General features: G+C 32.9%; 1 protein-coding gene across 49 annotated transcripts in view; it reads right to left on the bottom strand.

Annotated features, from left to right (window-relative positions):
• Positions 1–26,243, bottom strand: part of RIMS2 (regulating synaptic membrane exocytosis 2) — a 573,066-nt gene that overhangs the window by 327,467 nt on the left and 219,356 nt on the right. For 9 of the 49 annotated variants that reach the window (XM_070630769.1, XM_070630786.1, XM_070630787.1 and 6 more), the window contains exon 1: positions 19,101–19,785. The exons of 34 other annotated variants lie outside the window; for them this stretch is intronic. In XM_070630769.1, coding sequence (XP_070486870.1) covers positions 19,101–19,222 — 122 coding nt within the window. In that variant the 5' untranslated portion in view covers positions 19,223–19,785. Of the gene's footprint in view, positions 1–19,100; positions 19,786–26,243 lie in introns of those variants that run through there. 6 more of the 49 variants (XM_070630785.1, XM_070630788.1, XM_070630783.1 and 3 more) reach the window with 3 other exon arrangements.

Here is a 26,243-nt window from a genome sequence, read left to right as displayed (position 1 = left end):
GACCCACAACTAAAATATAAAACTATGTACCGGAGGGATTTGGGGAGAAAAAAGCAGGGAAAAAAAAAAAAAAGAATGGCAACAGTTGTTAGCTCAGGTGCCAATCTTTAAAAAAAAAGAAAAAAGATATTAATATTATTATTAACTTAGTGTTTACTATTTATCAGGTCATATTCTAAACGGTTTACATATTTTAGCTAATTTAATTTTCATAAAACTCACTGTCACATTATTTATATTTTAGTTATATTTAAAATGATAAAATCCAAGGCATTTGCTGTTAATATTTTGGTATATTTTCTTCAATTTTTTTTCTATGCTTTTTTATTTTTTATAAAACAAAAACATCTATGTTCTTTTTTTCACTTGACATGGAAGGAAGTCAAAAAGCATTATTCCACTATCAAATCACTGAAAGCATAATGAAGGTCAATAGAAAACTTAGGATTATGTTTAACATGCAAGATTTTATGAACCCACATAAAACGAAGTTAAGCTCTATTTCTTTGCCTATCCTAATCTCATATATTTTTTGGCTTTGTTTTTGTTTATTTTCCACTTCAATTATAGCTGCAATAGAAGTAATGGCAGTATCCAATAAGTATAAGGCATAAAGCTATTTCTTAATGCCAATCCTCGAATGTCTACAGATGTATAATCAAGTGTAACTACAAATAGGATTCAAACAAATTTGGTGAAAGCAGTTTGAGAATTTTAAACAGATGTTGAGACTTCTGAAACATCTGAACCATCTGTAAGATTTGATGAAGGAAGAGCTAGCTGATCAGGGTAACAAGGCTCACCTGCATTTCTGCAGCTAGCGGCAATAAAAGAGAACACCAGTCTTTGAGGATTGAAAATCTTACTCTCATTCACTTGCTTCCATCTTGTTGCTGACAGTGGAGATTTATACCAAGAGAAAACTGTCAAGTGCAGCTTTTTCAGTGTTTAACAGTAAATATCAAATAAAAGAGACAATTCATAAAGTAGCATCATGTATGAGAGAAGAAAAAGCAAGGAAATATTCCTAAGAGCTAGTAAGAAGGAGGCAACTATTTCAGATGTGGAAACAAATTTAGAGATTTAGCATTTATTGTTTCTAGAGATAAAAATCAAGAAGAAATTCATTTCCTGATAAGGGAGTGTGTAGGGAAGGGGGAAATTGTGATAACTGATTGAGAGTAAATAAAATAATCCCCAAGAAATAGCATTAAGGACCTAGATGAGTCCAAATAGCCTAACTTAATATTACTACAGACAATGCAGTTTTTCCCGGCAATCTGGAGACTTTATCCATGAAAACGTTAGACCCTGTGTTCTTTAAGGCCTGTGCTACACCTGGTACTCCTGCCTATTTCAAAGGCCTTTCTTCACTGATACAGGGAAGTTTTATACCTAGCTTAAGGAAGGAAGGAAGGAAAGGAGGGAGGGAGAGAGGGATGCAGGAAGGGCACCTCCTGGCAGCAACTATGATTAAGATTGTCCAACTTTTTTTATTGAGGTTTTGTTCTTGAATCAATTCATTCCCATTTACGAATGCATTGAACTGTTATTGCCTGAAAAACTTGTTGAAAATACTTTGGCATTACCTCTTAAAGTTGAACATATGAATGGAATATATCCAACAGAAACTCCTACACATGTACAAAAGGAGATATATACAAGAATGTTCTTAGCAGCATGTTCACAACAGCAAAAAATTTAGAAACAATCCAAATGTCTATGAGTGCAGGAGTGGATTAAAAACTGTGATATAGTCATACTATGGAATAGCATACAACAGTCAAAATAAATGAGCTGCCACAACCCATATTAATATGCTGCAATGTAAAATTAAGTGGAAAAAACTGAACAATAAAGTTTCATAAAGATAAAACAACCAATGTTTTTAGGAATACATATACATATAAAAAACATAAAAAAGGAAAGCAAAGGAATGATGAATATGAGTTCAATAAAATAATTGCCACAAATTGGAGGAATCAGGGAAATGGGATAAGGTGAGGAAATGGTTAGATGTAAATTATTGCCACGGTTCCAGCTCTTGTTTGGTATGGCAAGTTCATGGGTGCTTACTAAATTATTACAAAATAACAGGTTCCTGAATAGCTGGTATCAGGTTTTCCTTCTTGCCATAAACAACTATAAAACTGGGCAGAATAGATAAAACAATCACTTTAAAGCACTGGACATGACATAGGTTGAGATTCTTGAGAAAGCAAAAGCATATAAGGTAAGCCTCACACTAGCCTTCTCCTGGAAACAATTTCACAACTATAGCATAAGGAATTTGAGCCCAGGCGGACAGCATGGAGCTTACTGGGCATAAGAAACAGTTCTGTTGCTAAAAAACAGAGATTAGAATTCAAGTTTGCTAACACAGTGGGAGCTTGTGATGCAGGTTACTACAGAGAAGGGAGCTAAGAGAATAAACTCCAGAAATAGGTATAGAGTTTTCACTCAGGTTCCTGCCCAAATCCTAAGCTATACAAATGATAGTCTTTCTGGAGCCTGGTAGACTGCACCTGCTGAGGCTGAGAGATGAAGAGAAATTTCAGTAGGCATTTAGTATTATGAAACTTTCTGATCAAGCAGTCTTGGCGAGAGACTTGTAAAAATCTCAGTGCATTCAGTAGAGACCCCAGAAAGGTCATGCATTAAGAATAGGAAACCATACCCTAGGAGTAAGAGCTGTGCCCAACGACAAAGGAAAAAGTAAACAGTACTGTCCAAGCAAAGCCTAAAACCAAGCTTTGACAAGATCAAATTTAACAGCCTGACCAAAAAAGTGTTCTTTAGATGAAAACATAATGTAGAGTCTCCATAATGCATCATTTATAATGTTTAGCATACAATCAAGTATTAAAAGACATACAAAAAGGCAAGAAAATGAATCCACAATCAAAAGAATAAAAAGTCAACAGAAACAGTCCTACAGATGACCAGGATATTGCAATTAGCAGACAATAACTTCAAAACAACTACAATGAACATGTCAAAGAATTTAGTGGAGAGGTGGATATGGTAGGGAAACAGAGGGGAAATTTCAGCAGATTAATGGAAGCTTAAAAAAAAAAATCCATGTCAATTCTAGAACTGAAACATACAATGAAGTTGCATGAGGAGAAGCTGCATGAAAAGAAGTTTGGAATATATTGCACATGCTTAACAGAAGAATGGAATAAAAAGAGAAAAGCGTGCACTCAAAACAGATTATTAGTAAGTACAGACTGAGGACAGAAAGAGCAAAAAAAAGGAAGGAAACAGAACGGAGCATGTGAGATTGGTGGGTCAATATCAAACAGTCAAACATACATGCAATTGGAGTCATAGACAGAAGGGGGAAACAGATGTGGCAGAGGAAATATTTGAAGAGATAATGATCAACATTTTTCAAAATTCACGACTGATGTCAACTCATAAATCCAAGTATCTCAGTGAACCACAGGTGAGAATAAGTACAAAGAAAACACACGTAAATACCTCAGATTCAAATTGCTGAAAACAAAAGACAAAGAGATATATTAAAATCAACCAGAGAAAAAGGATAAAATACCTATAGGATAAAGACAATAAAAATTACAGCTGACTTCTCTCCATACACAGTGGAGGCCAGAAGACAACTGAATGACATATCTTAAGTGCTGAAAGAAAAAAATGTTCACCTAAATCTATATCTAATCTGTAATTAAATACACTTCCAAAAAATGAACGCAAAAATAAAGAGTTTTTTAACCTACAAAGACTGAAAGAATTCAACATTGGTAGACGCAATCAACATAAAGTACTAATAGAAGTTCCTCAGGTAGAAGCCAAAAAGAGACACATATCTGGAGAGAGGAATGAAGGTAATGAAAACCAGTAAATATTGTAGGTAATTATAAAAGGCTTTTTTTGAAAATCAAAATGTTGATAATTTAATGCAAAATTAACAATAATGCATGGTAAAGTTTATAATATTTGCATACAGTAAAATATATAATGACAATATTACAAAGAGCAAGGGAGGTAAAAATGAAATTATACTGTTATAAGGTTTATAAATGGTATATGAATGTTATAATATCAATTCATGGTAGAATTATAAATCAAGAATGCATATTATAAATCCAAAATCAACACTTTTTAAAAAGTTACAGTTAAAAACCTATGAGGAGATAAAATGAAATGCCAAAAACTTATTAATAAATCAAATCAAAGGATATGAAAAAAGTAAAAGAACCAATAGAAAGAAAGAGAGAAAGAAAATAGCAAGCTAACAAATTAAGCCCAGCTACATCAGTAATTACATGAAATGTACATGGACTAAGCAATCCAATAAAAAAAACAGTGAGCCTAGGGAAAAATCAGGATCCACTCATATGGTTTCAAATACATACACACACACAGACAACTTAAAATACAAGGAAACCAAAAAAATGGAAAGGGATATTCTACACAAATACTCATCAAAAAAAGCCAAAGCAGCTACAATAATCTCAGACAAAATATAATCCAAGAAAAAAATCTTGCCAAAGTTAAAGAGGGAGATTTCACAGCAATAAAGGGTATATTCATAAAAAACCATAATAATTATAAAAATTCATGCATCCAATAACAGAAGAAAATACATGAAGCAAAAAATGGTAGACTAATATAAGAAACAGACAAATATATAATCGTGGATGGAAGTTTTAAGACTCTTTCCTCAGTAAATGACAGAAAGCATACAAAAGTTAATAGGACTATAGAAAATTTGAGACCATAAGAAAATTACAAGCCAATATCCCTGATGAGCATACAAGCAAAAATCTTCAACAAAATATTAGCAAACTGAATTCAACAGTACATTGCAAAGATCATACACCATGATCAAGTGGGATTTATTCCAATGATACAAGAATGGTTCGACAACCACAAGTCAATCAAAGTGATATACCACATTAACACAATGAAGAATAAAAATTATATGATCTTCTCAATTTGCAGAGAAGCATTTGACAAAGTACAACACCCACTTCATGATAAAAACCCTTGACAAAATAGGTATAGAGAGAACATATTTCAACATAATAAAGGCCATATATGACAAGCCCACAGCTAACATCACACTCAACAGTGGAAAATTGAAAGCTTTTCCTCTAAGATCAGAAACAAGAAAATGATGCCCACTTCTGCAGCTTTTATTCAACATAGCACTGGAAGTCCCAGCCAGAGAAATTAGGCAAGAAAAAGAAATACTGTATCCAAATTGGAAAGAAAGAAGTGAAATTGTCTATTTGTGCAGATGACATAATATTGTATAGGGAAAATCCTAAAGACTTCACCAAAAAACTGTTAGAACTAATAACAAATTCAGAACCAAAATCAGTTGCATTTCTATACACTAGTAACAAACTATCAAAAACAGAAATTAAGAAAATAATCCCATTTACAATTGCATCAAAAAGAATAAAATACCTAGGAATAAATTTGACCAAGGAAGTGAAAGACCTGTACACTGAAAACTATAAAACACTGACAAATAAAAATTGAAAAAGACACAAATAAATGGAAAGACACTCCATGCTCATCGAATGGAAGAAGTAATATTGTCAAAATGTCCATGCTACCTGAAGCAATCTACAGATTCAAAGCAATTGCTATCAAAATTCCAACAGCATTTTTTATAGAAATAGAACAAACAATCCTAACATTTGTATAAAACCACAAAAGACGCCCAAATAGCCAAAGCAATCTTGAGAAAGGAGAACAAAGCTGGAGGTATCACACATCCTGATTTCAAATTATATTGCAAAGCTATACTAACAAAGAGTATGGTACTGGCACAAAAACAGACACATAGACCAATGGAACAGAACATACAGCCAAGAAATAAACCCATGCATATATGGTCAAATGATTTATGACAGAGGAGCCAAGAATATACAATGGGGACAGGATAGTCTCTTCAATAAATAGTGTTGGGAAACCTGGACAGCCACATGCCAAAGAATGAAACTGGACCACTATCTTACACCATACACAAAAATCAACTCAAAATGGATTATAGACTTGAACATAAGACCTGGAACCATAAAACTCCTAGAAGAAAACACAGGTGGTAAGTTCCCTGACATTAGTCTTGGCAATGATTTTTTGGATTTGACAACAAAGCAAAGGCAACAAAAGCAAAAATAAACAAGTAGGAGTACATCAAACTAAAAAGCTTTTGTACAAGAAAGGAAACCATCAACAAAATGAAAAGGCAATCTATGGAATGGGGAGAAAATATTTTCAAATCATATATCTGATAAGGTGTTAATATCCAAAATACATAAAGAACTAATACAACTCAATAACAAAAATATAAACAATCTGATTTAAAAATGGGCAGAGGATCTGAACAGACATTTTTCCAAAGAAGACAACAAATGGCCAACAAGTCCACACCAGGGTGATTAATGATTAACATCACTAATCATCAGGGAAATGCAAATCAAAACCACCTCACACCTGTTAGAATGTCTGTTATTAAAAGACGAGATAACAAGTGTTGGTGACGCTATGAGGAAAAGGAAACCCTTGTGCACTGTTGGTGGGAATGTAAATTGGTTCAGCTGTTATGGAAAACAATATGGAGGTTCCTCAAAAAATTAAAAATAGAACTATCATATGATCCAGCAATCCCACTTTTGATTATTTATCTGAAGGAAATGAAAACACTAACTTGAAAACTTATCTGCCTCCTCATGTTCACTGCAGCATTATTTACAATAGCCAAGACATGGAAGCAATCTAATTGTCCACTGATGGACTAATGGATAAAGAAAATGTGATATGCATACACACCCACACACACAATGGAATATTATTCAGACACAAAAAGGAAGGAAATTCTACCATTTACAACAACATGAATGGGCCTTGAAGGCATTATGATAAGTGAAAAAAAGTCAGACAGAGAAAGACCAATACTGTATGATCTCACTTATATGTAGAATCTAAAAAAAAGAAAAGAAAAATATGAACTCATAGATATGAGAAAAAATGGGTGGGTGTCAGAGGTGGGGGAGGGGAATGGGTAAAGGTGGTCAAAAGGTACAAACTTCCAGTTATAAGATAAATAAGTTCTAGGGATGTAATGTACAATGTGGTGACTATAGTTAACAATACTGTATTCTATATCTGAAAGTTACTAAGAGAGTAAATCTTAAAAAGTTCTCATCACAAGATAAAAACATTTGTAATTATGTGTGGTGATGGATGTTAACTAAACTTATTTTGGTAATCATTTTGCAATATACACATACATCAAACCTTTATGTTGCATTCCTACAACTAATACAATGTTATATGTCAATTATATCTCAATTAAAAAAAGAATTAAGATACAAAAACAAAAGTTAAAAAATTAAAATATAACCATGACCCAAGGAATGCGAGAGTTAGGAGCAGCTCCCAGCTGAGAGTCAGCAAGGAAACAGGGATCTCGTCCACAACCACAAACAACTGACTTCTGCCAACAATCTTAATGAACTTGGAAGCGGATTTTTCCCATGACCTTCCAGCTAAGAGCCCAGGCTAGGCAACACCTTGACTCAGCCTTGTGAGAACCTAAGCAGAGAACTCAAGATGAGCCTGCCTGGAGTTCTCACCTATAAAACTGCAGGATAAAAAATGGCTATTGTTTTAACCCACGGAGCTTGTCATAATAGTAAACTAACATATGATGCACTCATATTGAGTGTTTTATAAAGTAACAAATCTTCTTTGTATTAGCCAATATGAACAAAAATTAATAGAAGGAGAAAATTAAAAGATTCATATGGCCATGCAGGTGAAGAACTCCATATAATCTTTGGACAGTATTACCAAATTGTGGCATCACTTTTCACTGAAACTGCTCATCTATATATTTGTTGCAATTCAGTGGTAAAGGATATAATAAGCATTTCCTTAGCTCTGTGAGCTTTATGTGAAACATGGCAAGATTCTTTGAAGCACACATTGCTCTCAGTGTATTTTCATCATCAGATTTACTTTTTGTGCAAATGGTTTTATAACATGCTGTTTAATTTCTTGAGAAAAGGTAGCATATCTTATTTTTATGTTTGCCGTTTTGTTTCAAAATTAAGATATAACCACCAAAACCCAAAGAAGTAATGTTCAAAAATTCATTGCAAAAAACACATTGTGGCATTGGAAAATTTATTAATTTAAAACACAGGCCATGCTTACAAATAATTATCATCAAATTTTCAGTACACACTTTTCCTTATACTGTGACTGATATCAAGTGAAGAATCAATTGGTGACTACTCTCAGAAAGCGGAATTTCTTCTTTAGCTTACTCACTCTCATCACAAACATTATCAAGTTTCCTTTAAAAATTCTCTGTGAAAATTATCTCTCAAACGATGCTCATCCAACTAAAAATTGAAGACTAAATATGATGGCTTTTGTCTCTTCATTGTATCTAATCAGACACTTTCTCTTACAGTCAGATCAGTCACATCAATCTCGCATTTTCTGTGAAGAAAGCCTGTGCACATGTTGCTCATATTTTACCATCAGCAATATTCATTAGAATGTAGATGAAGTAGTGGTAAAGAAGGAACATTTAAAAGTTACATATTCACTATATATTCAGATGATACACAGAATTTAATTAGAACATGAGGTTCCCAAACAGCCACTGCACAGCTGGCCATCCAATGATATTTAGAAAACTACAACAAATTACAGAGAATGAAGTTGGGATTACAAAAGAAGCTACAGATATAATTTCTGCCATCATAGTGTTTAACAAACACAATTTAAAATATTAAAGAACAGATTCCTCTTTTGATAATGTCCAGGCAGCTCCCATAGAACTAACTCTCACAAAGATAATAAGTTCTGGACAAAATATGAACAACGAACTAATTGAAGGCCTTACAGATAACAAAAGGAAGACAGACACTAGGGTGCAATTGACATTTGGAAGAAGGGAAAGACACTGGGTGAGTTTCCCAATTTTATGAGTTTTAGACAAATCCACTCAATGCCTGGAGGCTAAATCTATGTTAGAAAACTCAGAGTCTTACTAGCTTGAAAACCAGAGAAAGGAGTTTGAGCAAAAAATAAAATTCGAGTATAACACTGCCCAAATCTCATGCAAGCACAGGAAGGCTTCAGTCAGCTCAGCTAAAATTAAAATAAATAAACTAAAATTTCAGCTGCTGTACCTCAAAGTCTGTACAAAGTCTGGAGCGCAAGCTCAGCCAAGTTAACTTCCTGCTTTACAGTAAACAGCATTCTTCAGAACAGATTTCAGAATCTCTATACAGCATTGTTAAATATGTCCAAGATACAATTAAAAGTTACTTGGTATGTTAAGAAATAGGAAAACATGATCCATACTCAAGAGAAAAAACAATCAACGAAAATTGAGAGATAACCTGGATGTTAAAAATTAGCAGAAAAGTATTTTAAAACTACTACAATAACTATTTTAAGTAAAGGTAATATGCTCATAATCAGTGAAAAGATAGGAAATCTCAACAGAGAAATAGTGACTATAAAACATAAGCAAATGGAAATTTTAGAACAAAAAATAAAGTGTCTGAAGTAAAAAATTCACTAGATGAGCTTTTCATCTGATAGCAGATTATGAAAGAAAGGATCAATGAAATTGAAAATTACTCAATCTGAAGAAAAGAGAAAAATTGAAAATATTACAAGAATTTCTGGTATAGTTTATAAAAGACCTAAGACACAAATAATTGGGGAATCAGAAAGAAAAGAGAGAGAAAGGAGGATAGAAAAAAATGCTAGAACCTATTAAGTTATGTAAAAGATATAAATTTACAGACAAAAAACACAGCAAACCCAAGAAGGTAAATATAATAAAGACCACATATAGGGATATCTCAGTAAAACTGCTACAAACAAAAAATTAAGAGAAAATTTTAAAAGCCACCTGAGAAAAAAACACAACCTGTTATCAAAAATTTCTTGCTTCTCATAGAAATTATGGAAGCCTCCTTAAACTGCAAAAGTTTAAAAGCAAAAAATAAAGAAAAAGACTGTCAGCACAGAATTCTACATCCAACAAAAATATTCACAAATAACGAATACTAAAGAAAGATTTTTTTCCAGATAGTAAATGGAAAAGTGAATATCCGCACTTCAAGAAATGCTACAGGAAGTTCTCTAAGCTGAGGAAAAGATACATCAAATGGAAACTTGGATCTTCAGGAAGAAAAACAATTAAAATGGTAAGAAAGAGAATATGATAAGAACAGTAGTCAGTGAAATAGTAGACAAACAATAGAGAAAATCAACAAAGCTAAAATAATATATATACAAGATACACTCCTAGGTAAACTGATCAAGCAAACGAGAAAAATCATGAATTACAAAGTACCAGTATCAGAAATAAAAGACAGATTATCACTATAAATTCCACAGACATTTAAAAAAAAAGGAAAATTATAAAATTTATAAGAACAAATTAATCAACTTAGATAAAATGGCCAGTTTCTTGAAAAACACAACTTACCTCAACGAACAAAGATTAAACAAAATCTAAATAGTCTTATTTATCTTAAAGAAATAGAATTCTTCATCGAAACTTTCACACAAAGAAAACTTCATGTCCAAATGGTTTCACTGGTGAATTCTATCACATACTTAAGGAAGAAATAACACCAATCTTACACCAATTGTCGACAAAATAGAGTAGAATTAAAAACTCCCCATCTAATTTTATGAGGTCACAAAAACCCTAATGTTAAAACCTGTCAATGACATTTCAATAAAAGAAAACAGTACAACAGCTCTCATGAACATAGATGAAAAAATCCTTATCAAAATAGTAGAAAACTTAAACCAGCAATATATATAAAATGGACAATACCCCAGACCAACTGGGATTTAACTCAGAAATGCAAAGTTGGTTTAATGTTCAAAACTCAACTAATATAATTATCAATATTAACAGAATAAAGGAGAAGAATCATGATCATTTAAAAATAACTGCAGAAAAAGCATTTCACAAAATGCAGACTCATTCATGATTTTTTAAAAAATTGTTAATAAACTAATGAACTCTCACAACTTCTGTTTAACGTTATCCTATTAGTCCTAAGGATTATAATAAGACAAGAAAAAGAAATAAAAAACATAAATATTGGCAAAGAAGTATAACTGTCTCTGCTGACAGATGATATGATTGTTTACACAGGATATTATAACAAATCTACAAGATAACCATTAGAACCAATATGTAAATTTGGCAAAATCAAAAGATTCAAGGATAATATTAAAAATAAATTAAATATTTACATACTAGCAGAAAACTAGAAACTAAATTTTTTTTTAAATTCCCTTTACAGTAAGATCAAAAATGTTAAATACTTATGAAAAAAATTAACAAAAGTCATTCAAGACCTCTACCCTTAAAACCTTAAAACTATAAAACATTCTTAGATAAATTAAAGTAGACTTAAATAAATGAAGAGATTTACCATTGGAAGACTCAATTTTGTTATTTCTCCCCAAATCAATGTACAGAAATACAAAGCAAGCCCAGACTTAATCCTAGTAAACTTTTAAATCAAAATCAACAAGCTGATTATTAAATATATATGAAAATGCAAAGGACCCAGAATATTCAGTGTATCTTAAAGAAGAATACAGGTGGAGAACTTACACTACCTAACTTCAAGATCACCACTGGAGTATTGCACAAAGACAAACAAATAGGGGCCAGTCTGGTGTCACAGTGGTTACATTTGCACACTCCACTTCAGTGGCCCAGGGTTTGCAGATTCAGATCCCAGGCGTGGACCTACATATGGCTTATCAACCCATGCTGTGGCAGCAAACATACAAAGTGGAGGGAGATTGGCACAGATGTTAGCTCAGGGACAGTCTTCCTCAAACAAAAAGAAAAAGACTGGCAATGGATGTTAGCTCAGGGCCAATCTTCCTCACAAACAAAACAAAACAAAACATAGACAAATAGGGGCCAGCCCCATGGCCTAGTGGTTAAGTTCAGCATGCTCCACTTTGGCGGCCTGGGTTTCTTTCCCAGGTGCAGACCTACACTACTCATCGACAGCCATGCTGTAGCAGGGACCCACAAACACACAAAAAATAGAGGAAGACTGGCACAGATGTTACTTCAAGGTAAATCCTCCTCAAGCAAAAAGAGGAAGATTGGCTCAGGGTGAATCTTCCTCAGGGGTAAAATAAAAAGATAGGTAAATAGCTCAACGGAAAAGAACAGATAGCCCAGAAATTTAACCACACTCATACAATTATTTAATTTTTCACAAAGGTGATAAAGCAATCCAATAGGAAGTAGAAATCTTTAAATCTTTTCAGCAAATGGTGATAAAACACTGGATATCCACCTGGAAAAACATGAATCTTGACCTCTACCTCACACCATACACACAAAAATTAATGTGACAGATCATATACCTAGATTGAAAAGCTAAAACTCTAAAGCTCTGGAATATACAAAGGAGGATAGTTTCAAGACTTAGAGACTGGCAAAGGATTTTTACACAGCACCCAGAAGAAAAAAACCATAAGAGAAAAAAAAATAGATAAATTAGGTTTCATCAAAATTAAAACTTCTGCTCATCTAAAGGCATTGTTAAGAAAATAAACAGGCAAGCCAAAGACTGGGAGAAAATATTCACAAAGTATACATATCTGACAAATGACTGATACTCAGGGATGGAGAAAGAATGTCTACAACTCACTTATAAAAACAAAAACAACCTAATTTTTTTCTAATTTGGAAAGACACTTCACAAAGGAAGATGTACAAATGGCCAATGAACATATGAAAAAGTGCTTGACATTGTTAGTCATCAGGCAATCACAAAATAATATCATAAGTAGATGCCATTATAAAATCACCAGAATGACAAAAATTAAAAAGACATATCATCAAATCCTGGAAAGTGTGTGGAACCACCTAAACTCTTAAACATATTTGGTGGGAGTGTAAAATGTACAACTCTTTTTAAAAATGGTCTGGCTTTATAAAACTAAACACACACCTACCCTGTGACCCAATATTTCCTATTCTAGATATTCATCCAAGAGAAATAAAAATATATGTCCACAAAAAAGACTTACTGTGTATGAGACTGTGGTATATTCATAAAATAGAATACTACTCAGCAATAAAAAGGAAAAAACTACTCACACATGCAACGACATGGATGAATTTTTTTTTAATTATGCTGATTAAAAGGCTTTTATAAAAGAGTACATTCTATATAATTCCAAGTAGAGGAAGTTCTAGAACAGACAAAACTAATCTATACTAGGGAAAAAAACCAGAATAATATTTGGTTCTGGAGGCTGCAGGGAGCCAGTATTGACTGAAAAGAAGCATGAGGGATATGATGTGTGCAAATTCAGAGGTTAATAAATATATAGTCCCTAACTCAAGAAGCTCATAGTATAATGACTTTACCAACATCACAGTCAGTAAGTAGCAGACCCAAAATATGAACACAAGTCCTGTGTTCAATACTTTGCATTGTAAAGCTACCCCAATATTTGTAGAAAAGTCAGGAGCAAATCAATCCTTAATTAAACATGGCAACCTTCCTTGCCATTTTCCATTACCTCCAGCTCTAACATTTCAAAGCTGACACAATGGGATGGAAATTTAAAGGAGTCTAAGTGAGAAGTCCTGAGTTTTATTTAAATAAGCAGCTGAAAATTGCATTTCTTTTGTTTGTTTCTAGGAAGATTAGCCCTGAGCTAACTACTGCCAATCCTCCTCTTTTTGCTGAGGAAGACTGGCCCTGAGCTAACATCCATGCCCATCTTCCTCTACTTTATATGTGGGACACCTACCACAGCATGGCTTGCCAAGCGGTGCCATGTCCGCGCCCGGGATCTGAACTGGTGAACCCCGGGCGGCTGAAAAGCAGAACGTGCGAACTTAACTGCTGCGCCATCGGGCTGGCCCCTGAAAATTGCATTTCTTAGAACCTAATGTGGGTCCCATGTCCCACTTTCTAAACCAGAGCTGCTCCACTTTTACCTGCTTTTACATGTTTAGATTCTGAAGTGTTCTCTGCTAAAAACCAAAAACCATAGTTTGAAAAACACTAGGCAAAATAACTAGCCCTCATGTTTTAAAATACAAGTTTTAAAGTGCAATCGCTTTTTCCATTTTTCCCAAAAGGAAGTGCGCACACACGTTTCTAAGATACTTAAAATTTCTCAAATTCAGAAGCTAAACTCAAATTGTGGGTCAGTCCTAGGAATTCTTTTGTTGGGTACATGAATCTTTGTGAGACATACATAAATGGATATGAAGATAGCCCATAGCACATACGAAATGTATTCATTTTACTATTCAGTGAATAGTGCCAGAATTAAACATAAAAAAGTTTACCAGTAATTATCTTGTTTCAGTTTTCTAGGAGCCTTAATATGATATAGAAGTTGGTAATAAAAAAAAAGCCTAGTTAACATTTACTTGTCAGTCATCAACAAAGGCAGTAGCTTTATAAAAAGCTCTTTCAATAAAGGAAATTCTTAAAGACTGTATATCAGTATCAGATTAAGTATCTACACTAACAATTGTGGTATATAACTAAGGTCCACAGTAAATATTCTGGTAAAAACATTAATGATAAATCTCTATGAATAAAAAGTCATTTTCATTGGAAATATGAAGACAATTGTTAAGATAAACTTTTATGTCTATTAATATATAATTATTATTTTTATAGCAATTATATACATTTAACAAAGTTTATATAGGTACATAAATATATGCATGTGTGTATAAGGGCACATGTGTGTGTGTATCAGACTATTGGGTGCTTTATACTTCAGAATACAGACTGTTCATGCAAAACATTCCTATCATGAAAAACCAATTGGGCTGTGCTCGTACCAACTCCAAACAATGCACACTGTGCAGACTGCACTCTCAGAGCTATGAAAAGTAAGCATGCTGTTCTTTCGATGTCAAAGTAGTCATTAATGTGCCGTGATGAATAACAAGTGTCTGTGCCAAAAATCCTGAACACAAATTGATAGCTTCATTATAAACCAAAGTACTAGTAAACGCTATGCAAAACACTAAATACTTCTGGTCAAAAACACTACCAGACCAAATAATTAAACACATTTTGCAAAACCAAATTTTATTTAAAAGAATTTTTTTTTTTTAGAACTGTGGGAATGTTTCAGTGGAAAAGAGTCCATTTACACTAGGTGAAGTCAAGCTTTACATTTCATTTTTATAATTAGAGTGACCCTGTAATTTATTGTCAAACACTTTTGAGAGAGAAAAATGGTACTAACAATAATTAGTGGAGATCAGCAGGCATAAACTGCGACTGGTCCAGGCAAACCAGATCATACAGTTAATGTACTTGGAATTTAAAAAACCAACAAATCCAAATATTCCTTGGCCTACTAAGTTTTTTTAATCTTACTTTTAAATATGAAATTTTGCATATCTCATTATATGTATATGGAAGGGAGAGAAACATTGTCTTTAATATCTTTTCTGAATAAATTCCAGTCCTATTATGCCCCTGTGTGGCCAGTCGGCAAAGCAAATTCACAGTCACACATTTGGTGACAAAGAAATAATTACTTCTGGAGAAAAATACATATTTCTTCACTGTAAGAGAAAGATTACTAAAAATCAGCAAATGGAAAAACTTAGAGAATACTAAGCACATTTTTCCAAAAATTTTATCACAAAAGATAGTTATCAATATCATGTTCATTTGAATATTGCTCAAAGCAATTGATTACTAAATGCAGTGAAATCTGTTAAAAATATACCTTCTAGCATCCCTATATTTATGTTTGCTTCCGAAGACAAGAGCACAAAATTTAGATTTCATAGTGAATTTAGTACTTGAGGACTTTTTTACTGGTGACAAAAGCTATTATCTTTGTATCCTGGTTAATTTAATTTAGGAAAAATGGGTTTACAGTAAGAGAACTTGATAACAAGAATTTAAGTTAAAGAAGCATTTCATCAAAACCTATCAAATGGATTTATGAAGGATGCAGTCACTGATTCTTTTCTTACTGGACCTTCAGTCATTTCATTTTAGCTGTAAAAAAAAGACAGGCTATGCTGCCACCTCCTTTATGCACTAAAATGGTACTCAAAAACCACAATGATAAGAGAATAAGCTAAAAACTTTCCATTTGAAACATAAGGGTTGTGCTATGGTTTCCAACAAAAAGTTGGTCTAAAATATTCTAATGATTTTCACTCACAAATAAACGTCAATTATTCATTAGATAATAAAATACTTTAACAATCTATATTAATCTCTGGTTTAGTGATTTATGATACATAAAATATCGTTGGTGTTTTAAAAATCTTTGCTCCTTTGACAAGCTAAACCTGGAAATGTTTCTGGAGTAGTTATTATGGGAGATTTTCATCTTTTAACCTTTTATTGCTAACATGTCAAAGAAGCAAACTACCCTCCCATCTGAAAACCTGATGAAAGTTGAGTTGCAGATTTAGGGATAAGATTACTTACCTAGGAAAAGTCTCAAGAAAACTCTTGAATGGGTCCCCTTTTAATAATATATTGTCTACAATTGATGTATATTACTATTCTAGTAATTTCTCCTAGAAAGCAATTTAGAATAAAATATAATCTAATTGTCCATATCTATGATGTTATTTTTCTATCCGTTTAAAAATCATAGTTAATGTCACAATACAAATACTGAATATTCCATTTCAACTAGTCCAAACAATTAAATGATTACTATTAGCGTAATAACAACCAAAACTGTTATTTCCAGAGGTGATAGTTATATAATTGATACTTCAAACCTCAAGAGCCTTAAAGTCTACAAAGTTGAAAGGCCCATTATTTCAAAACATTCTTAAAGTTGTTGTAAGATCACATCTTCTGATGACATACTCAGGTCATTCTTTTTCCATGATTTTTTTATTCAAGAATTATTTTTTAGTCTACATTTTACTTTGTGATTCAGTGTTAACTGAAATTTGATGGCTAGGTACTTGTATTTTTTTAAAGAATCTAAGCAGAATAAGAATTTTAAAAGACCATTGTATCTCATTTGAACACCAAGTAACCAAAACATTAAAATATGTGGAGGCACTAATTGGTGAGTTTATATAAACTTATTTTCACTCTTTATACTTCCAAAATAATAACTATTTGTATAACTGGTTTTGACTGATTTTAAAAGTAAATCAAGTAGTTGATTATTTACAAAGATCAATAAATCTACATGTGAAAAAATGTCTTCTGTTTTTTGAAGACTAAGAAATTAAGAACATATAAAGACGGATTTTTCCCCCAAAACAGAATAAATTCTTCATTGATTAACTGGTATTTTTGGATAATTTTAGATAAAAAATCAAAATACATTAAATAAGATTGGTTTTACAGAAGCATTAAAAATTTCACAATGTAATATTTAATCGTAGCAGCATAAAATTCCAGATTTTCAATCATGAGAGCATTGCAATTATAAGCATGCCAATGATAACTGAAACTTGAAGCCAAAGCAAAAGCATGGTGATAGGGATGCACACAATTCCTTCAAAAAATAGAAATTATCATATTTTAAAACTAATAACATCTACTTTAATTCCATGCCATGCCGTTAAGAGCACAATTTCTAAAGTGAATATATAACCAGACCTAATAGTAATACTTTTAAACACATAAATTCTTAGCATAAAAAAAAAGAGAGAGAAATCAAATAAGGAAAATATTTATAAAGGACGAGTACAAATCCTAAAACTCTCATATCTTCCAGTCACGGAATTTTGAAGAAAGCCATACTGCCTCTTTTATTTAAATATAGCATGCAATACAGATTATTTTTTATCATAAATTACAGACACACAAGCGATGTAAAAAAAAAAAAGCCCAGTATCTTAAAATATAGATAGCATATTATAGAATGTCATAGCATTTCATATAATGCTACATATTTTAAATTAGTCCAAAAACTACATAGAAAACTATCAAATCAGTTAATTGAACAGAACTGTATTGAGGAAAGAAGTGAAATTTTATAAAAAATAGATATGTTATTCTATATTCAAAGAAAAGGTCATAGACATATTTATCATCAGGAAACATTTTAAATGCCAACAAATTTTAAAAGCCTCCTTTTCATTTACTAAATTAGGATATACACTGTGTAACAGCTATTTTTTTTAATCTCTATAATAGGCTGCCTCACATTGTTCAGAGATCCTAAAAGGAAGAGACCAGCAAAACCATTCAATATTCTATAAACTATTTGTTCTCCCTCAATTTCCAGAAGGTTTCAGTGCATTATCATGGTCATAGAATTTCTTTCTCCACATATATTTAGTTAAAATGAGGTCTTTTCTAATATTAGGTATATAACATTAAAAATTCTCAAAAGGCAAACAACTCAAACGAGGGAAGAACTGGGTGAATCAACAGCATTCTTTAACAGGCGCTCTCTTTTAGTGTAAGCCAGAAAACCATCTAAAACATATGTTCATAATTTAACAACCTTCACCACAAAAAAAGATCAGCTTGAAAAAGCACTATGCATTTATAACAAAGCATCTTTCCAAAGCAGGCAACCTAATACAAAGCATTACTAGCAGTTCCACAATACAGCTTGTTTAAAAGTGATTATTGATCCACCCTGCATAGAGAAATGTCTGAGACCTAGAAAACATCTTCCGCATGTTTTACGAAGAGCATGCATGATTGCTAATTCACATTTTCCAACAAATCACATATGATTATATAGCCCCATCCCTATATATGCAATGTAATCCCTGCCATGATCACAAAGAAAAAAATCTATCAGACATTTTAAGTTAGTCATTTTATTTATTAGAAAATGAAATCATGAAACAGCCTGTATTATGTTTCAGAGGTCAAGCTAGTTAAATTTAAGATTTTTTATGCTTTGAAGTAAGCTTATTTTCCTTCTTCAAATCAATTAGGAAGAACACTACATAAATTTTTTATTTATGATAAAAAAGACAACACCCTTATGATACTAACATTGCAATACAGAACAATTTAATACAGACATAGGATTATTATTCTGAAAATATCAATACTAAAAGAATATAGTTTAGCTTTACTTACCTTGCATTGTTCAGTGTTTGTCCAAAAAGCTCATTTTGTAAAATATTTGGGGGGGATGAAAAAACCCCATGAAAATGAGATAAAACAGAATTGCAGACCTGGCGCAATGTCTCAAATTGCATTTTCTTTTTTTTTTCTTCTCTTATTTTTCCTTACCACCTGTCTTTAAAGTCATCTATTTGCAGACACCATCAAATAAAAATATGCCAATCAAGTTCCATATTTCTCCTGAGCTCTGTAAAAACTGTGCTTAAATGAGCAGAGGTTGATAGTTAATTGTACAGTCATTATTCTTCTAATTCAGTCGTAGAAGACTCAGTACCCGTGCGGCTTTCGGCTTTCTCCTGACTGTAGCAAGAATTCTAAACAGCAGTAAGCTTTTTGGGCATTCCCAGCTGAAGTGCGAAGCTGAGCTGCTTTCATGTACTCTACTCATATTTCTCTAAGCCTATTAAAAACACGCAATAAATAGATGCTGTCGTCAGGAGTTTCAGCACATCTGGCTGCTAGCAATAAAATCTCAGAAGTAATAAAAATGGGGACAAGGTATCTTCTCAATGTTACTACTGAGTAAGGGGAAGAGAAATTATGCATTTCCTAACCCTTTTTTCTTTCTCTGAAAAATGAATAACTCCAGCAACAGAGTATATAGGTCTCTTCAATGTGCAGGCTGCTGCATAGGACCAGAACACTCTAAAAATAAGTGGTATATCCTTCTTTTGATATCATGAAGCAATAAAAATGTCAGACAATAGGACTTCTATTGTCTGCATTCATAATACCATACTTCTTAAGAGAGATTTGAAAAATACGTAATTAGTCATCTTAATTTATTATTTAATTTTAAAAGTCTTCATTTATTTATTTTTAAGGAAAAGTAAATAATGTTAAATCTGGTCCCTTTCTATAGGCCATACATAGTGCCTAGATGATTATTCATGTAATTTTAGAAAAAAATTATACCCTATCAATTAAAGTTCACTTAAACAGCACACATTAAATATGAACTTTATCACAAATCAAAAAAACACAGCCAAAGCCAGAAAGACTTTATCAACTATTAGTAATTTATTTCAGTAATGATGAGCACAGCGTTTTTCAGAAGAAAATATTTCCCAAAGGCTCCAATAGTCTTAGAGTACCCCAGATCACTATTCATTCTCAATGACTAATTCTGGTTTAGATAAAACCTTAGGTTATTCTATATCCAGGTGCATCCATCTTTCCACAAAAGATGTTCTAAAAGTAGCATTTAAGCCAAATTTTAAAAATCAACTCACTTATAGAGATGATTAATATATGTATTGATCTCTCATTGCTCCTAAACCATGACATTTCTTTAATAGATACATCCCTTTTAGCCACTTTTTACCTTAACTTTTAGCCCTAACCTCCTCTATCCCCTTCCACATACATATCACTATTTATAAACAGACACTTAAATACACTTAGAAGTTTTTAAAAACTGTTGAATTCTGTTTTGACATGAATAAACATGTCACAAAAGAACATGAGATAAACATGTAATATAAATTTTTAAATGACACAAAATAAACATTCAATAATATAAAATTGTAAACAATTAATTTATTCCTTTTATAAACTAAGATGTTAAGTTACGGATTTGTCCTCAACTAAGAGTGTCCCTATTTTGCTTATTATTTATTATTTTAGATTTTTATAGGTGCACACTAATCTATTTATGAAGCATATATATATAATAATCATAAAGTATTTTTTGGTTTATAAAGTACTTCTAAATTTGTTTTTTCAATATCCACAAATTGTGAGTAGACGGTATGTAGCTATTGCTTTATAGATGAAAAGAAATTGAGGCTTTAATAGTTTCAAGACCAAATAGCCTGTAAAAGATGACAGAGTATTTGAATGAAGGTCTTTGCTTTGGACTCCATTTCACATGCTCCTTCCCTATCATTCTATCATCTGTATATGTGCACATAGGAGCACACACACATACACAAATATGCACATCTATTTGTGAATAGATCAGTCTCTATAGATGAACAGGAGCAAACATCTCAAATTTTTTAACTCACAAGTAACTTTACATGGGTTTCTTCCATTTAACTGAAACACAAGCAACCTGATGTGTTTCAAATTTCTCCGATCATAAGTTGACTTTTTATATCTATGAAAGGTCTTTTGATATAAGTGGAAGCATATACATTTTTAAAATTCTTACTTTCAAAGCTCATACTATCTGTGATGAAATATATATATATATTTCCCCTAGTGAGCAGGTTCAATTTTTGTGAATAATCACAGTCCTTTTGAGGCAAGTCTATTAAATAAAGTGATTACACTGCAAAACACGCTCAGTTGTTAAAAAAAAAAAGTTTCTTAATTGGATCTGAAGGCAAGGCCATAGGAAGAGTTTCAAAAATGGTCTAAGCAATGGAAACCTCACTGGAATGAGCCTTACAATGACTTCTTTGAAAGAGTACACAATATGGCAACTGCCTTCTTCAGAGCCCTATTTTCCAGCTCTCACTACACAACACATGATACTGGTCAGTTTTTTTTTTGTTCCTTCAATATCCCAGAAGTGATTTCTTCCACTTTCCCACCCCATTACCACCTTTCACCTGCTCCTACTCATCCTTTAAGGGCTCAAATGTTACTTTGTCAAGAAGACTTTCTTTGACCTATATTAGGTCCCCCATTATGCACTTTCATTGTACCCTCTACTTGTTTTTCATAGCACTTGATAAAAGTATAACTATATATTTACTTGAAAAAAATGTTTACTGACTTTGACCCCCAGTTCCATGAGGTGAAGGCTCACATTTGTTTTATTCACCTAGCACATTACCTAGTACAGAGTAGCTGCTCAATAAATATTTGTTGACTGAATGGATGTCTAAATTTTATTGAAAAGTTAATTATTTTCTATTCACATCCCATAAGTAGGATAGGAAACCACTCAGGGCTTAATTTGGTTCTTAGTTTCTGTGTTTGTTCTAGCATACCACATCATGTTATAAGGTCCATAAATACAAGAGCAACCAATATTGGTAATCAAAAACATTGTGCTTTGGATGGACTTTGTAATTTGTTATGAATTTCCAGAATATTATAGAGAAAGCTTATAGCTAATATTTGTTTTAAATTTTCTATGCACTGAAGGATCACGAGTAACATAAATATTAGAGACTTTTATGAAGAGAGATAAAAATGGCATTTGGAGTCAAATGGCCTGGATTTAAGTACTGACTCCAATCCTAACTAGCCATAATACCTCAGGATTTTCACTTTATATATCTGAGCTATGGTTTCTTCAAATGCAAAATAAGCTACATCACTTATGTCATAGGGTTATTATTGTATTAAAGTCTATTATATATATAAATGCATTATATAAACTCTAAAGTGCATAGTACTTGGAAGTAACCTCACTATGAACTGTCTAAGGAATCAAATCATTGGGACCAGGATTCTAACAATTATGTTCAGGTATCTTTTATTTAGCATATTTATTCATGTAACAAATATTTATAGAATTTTGTTGTGCAAAGTTCCAACCCTCTGTCTGTTAGATACCAACTGTATGCAATGCTTATATTTACTCCTTTCCGGAAATATTAGATAAACTCAGAATCTCCTCCAAGTAAGGTCAGATCCATATTTACACTGAGTCCAGCAGAGAGGCATGGACTCTCACAAATGGTGTAGATGGTGGCAATTGATTTCTCCATGGCCATTCTATTAGAATTATTAGCACCTCACAGAAAATGACAATGCTAACTAGAGTTCTTACAGAAGAAGAAGTGTTAAGAAACTTTTAACGGCAAAGGCAATTTCATTAAAGAAGATACCTAAAAAGCCAATCAACACTTGAAAATGTTCAATCTAAAAGTTATTGAGAACTCAAATAAAAATAATAATAACATAATGAATTTTTGCCTATTAAATTGGCAAAGTATTGGCCAAAGAGTCAGAGAATGAGCACTTTCATGTTTATTGGTAGGACTATACACTGGTAGAAACTTTTTGAGAAATATTTAGCAACATGCAGCAAAAACTTTAAAAATGTTCAAAATCTGAGAGAACATTAGAAGAATAAACACCAAATGTTAATACTGATTATCTCTGGGTGAGAACACCACAGATTTTTTTTTCCATTGTACTTTTTGATACACTGGCCATAAGAAAAGCCCAAAGTTTAACCTACCTACAATGGAAAACTCTAAAATTACAATGAAATCAATAACCATAATATATTAAGTATGATCTTGGCCCATGAACTTTTGCTTAGCAATGCTCAAGTAAATGAAATACTAGATTATTAGTTTTTACATGATTAGCTATATCCATTAGCAATGGTATCCTCTTCTTTATCAATAAGTTCATAAAATTCTCTAATGACTCAAACTATTTAATTAGTACTTTGAAACATCCAAATGAGATGAGAAAACAAAGCTTAGCACTGACTTCTTTATATCATCCTCAAAAATATTTGAAGTATTAGCTCTTAAACTAAATTATTTAAGAGCCTCGTTTACAAATCCCTAGTGGCTATAAGCTAAATGTCTTAAGAAATTTAACACAAACTCAAAAATTAACTGAAAGAATAAAAATTGTGAAATTATGCGCTTCTAAATTGAAAACAACACAGGACTCTTACTTGATAAGACATAATCCCTCATGGCTTATTTAAATTTTATAGTTTAAGAGTACCAAAGTATTTCTATTAAAATGCTCCATACATGCCAATATCTAAACACAGCTAATCATTACTGAACCCATATGATATATAATATATATAATCCATAACAAAAATCTTTAAATGCTAAAGAAATTTTCCATTTTCTTAAAATAGACATCTGTAGTTCTATCTATTAACTGAAACAACTACACTATCTCTTCTGTCGCTTTATTATTGTTCCATTGACTATCTGAAGGATCTAACTGATAAAAATCTAAGGGTTATGAGAAAGATGGTCCAGAGAACAAGGTGTCTTCATACGTTTTCCAAATTAAAGTCTTGCAACGTAAATATTTCCCTGAGGTAAGAGCATAGAACTATTCACTTCAGGGATAAGAAATAAAAGGCAGATGACGAAATTTGTAACAAAAGGAGAAAAGAATACTTTTCATTCAGTAAAGGCAAACTAGCCTGTGCTTCAACTCAGAGTGGATCATTACAGTATATCCATGGATGGAAGAGAGGAAGAATAGCCCAGATCTAAATAAACACACTACAAATCTAAAGATTTCAGATAAAAATCAAAAAAGTTTAGTTCAAAATACCTACAGCATTTTTCATAATAAGTTTTTAAAAATGTATTAGTGCTCAGTTGTTTTCTGATGTACAAAAAATTCTGTAGTATTTCCTAGGGCTTGAACTCTGTATCTGTCTGACTATTGACCAATGCTGCAGAACAGACTCCTAATAGTTTCTACCATCTAATTCAGAAAGGAAAGGGGTAGCACAGTGAAAACCTCCACAGATGTATGAAGCCCTACGAACATTATGGTCTCTCTGACTCCTCTTTCTAGGCCAGAAATCTTACTGGGCTAATTTTACTGTGCTTTGATTCAAGCGGCATTATTATGGGAGGTATTACAGGATTGCTTCAACAATCCAGTGCCAGAACAGCTCTGACCAGAGCAGTTCCCACACCTACAAGCTGGCAACAGCAGGAATATCTTCCCCATTGGATGCAAGAATCAGGCTGTAGAGTACCAGTCCTAGATTTAAGCTCCAGAATGAAAATATCCAGAGTGATTACCTGCTTTGACACCTAGAGATTCTACCTGTTAGAGGAAAGAGAAGCAAGATCTCTGAAAACACAATTTGGTAAGTCTCTCCAATGTTAAGACTGCTAGTTCCAAGTAAATATTCCCTTGATAACTATCAGGAGAACCATAGAAAGCAATACTACAATTTCAGGGAGCTACATCAGTATGAATAAGATCCAATTCCATCTCTAATAGCTGCATTCACCAGGAACCACAGTATAAGGAATGTTTATAGCTTCGGGACTCCAAGCATTCACACGTAAGCTTGCAAAGTGCCTCCATAAGACACCTCTGCTACCTAGTAACTTCCAAGTGTCCCTCAATTCTTCAGGAAAGAATACTGACTGAACATTGTTATCACATGAATATTAGAATAACAATCATTGGCACAACTATAAACATGTTTTAGCAAAATATGGGAACAAATGAAATACTATGCAATAATACTGGCCTCCAACAGTTCCCATCCACACAATTCCTTTCTTTCATGCAGTTTCTCTCTACTGATTACACTGTGAAAAAAGGAGGAAGTGGAGACGTCATAAGTACACCAAAATATTATCTCACTTTGTGTGGATGCAAGGAGATCAATTAGAAAGCTAATGCCGTAGTCAGATATTAGTTGGCTTTGATTAAAGTGATCACAGTAAAATGGAGACAAAGGAAGACTAAAAAGATAGATGCTGAATCAACAAGCCATAATGATTGATTTGTCACAGGGGTGGGAGGTGGTGTATGAAGGTCAAGAGAGGAGTCAAAAATGACTCTTAGATTTCTCTCTTAAGTAACCAAGCAGATAGTCTTAAAATTTGCTGAGACAGAGAATGATAAAGGAGGAGCAGACTGAGGGAGAAGGAAGGGGAAGATGATGAGTTATCGAATTTAAGAAGCATGTAAGATACCTAAAAAGACAGATAAGTAAGCAATTGGATATGCCACTCTGGAGTTTAGAAGAGAGTTCTCAGCTTAAGATACAAATTCAGGAAGCAATTGCATGTTAGCAATGATTTCAACCAAGCGAGTAGCTGAGATCACTCAGAGAGAAAGTTTAAAACGAAGAAAAAATCAAAACAAAAAAGGTCTACGGGAACTAAGCTCCGCATTAAGTCATCAGGTAAAGACTGAGCAAAGGAGAAGGAAGAGGAGTAGCCACAGGGGGAGGAGGGAAATCAGGAGACTGCGGTGGCCTAGAAGCCAACGAAAGACAACATGTTAAAAATGGTATGATGAACTCTGTGTTACATATTCTGTCAGCTGGAATTTGAAGGATTGCCACTGTGACCCTGTGCTTCAGAACAATTCTCCTGAAAATAGCTCTTTTAGTCTAAAATCACTCACTCCATAGGACCCAGATCTAGCCTATGAATATGGACTGGGAGC

This window comes from Equus przewalskii, chromosome 8, assembly GCF_037783145.1.
Source record: "Equus przewalskii isolate Varuska chromosome 8, EquPr2, whole genome shotgun sequence".
Taxonomy (NCBI): Eukaryota; Metazoa; Chordata; class Mammalia; order Perissodactyla; family Equidae; genus Equus; species Equus przewalskii.
The sequence above is the reverse complement of the archived record's forward strand: the minus strand, read 5'-3'. Positions and strand labels throughout refer to the sequence as shown.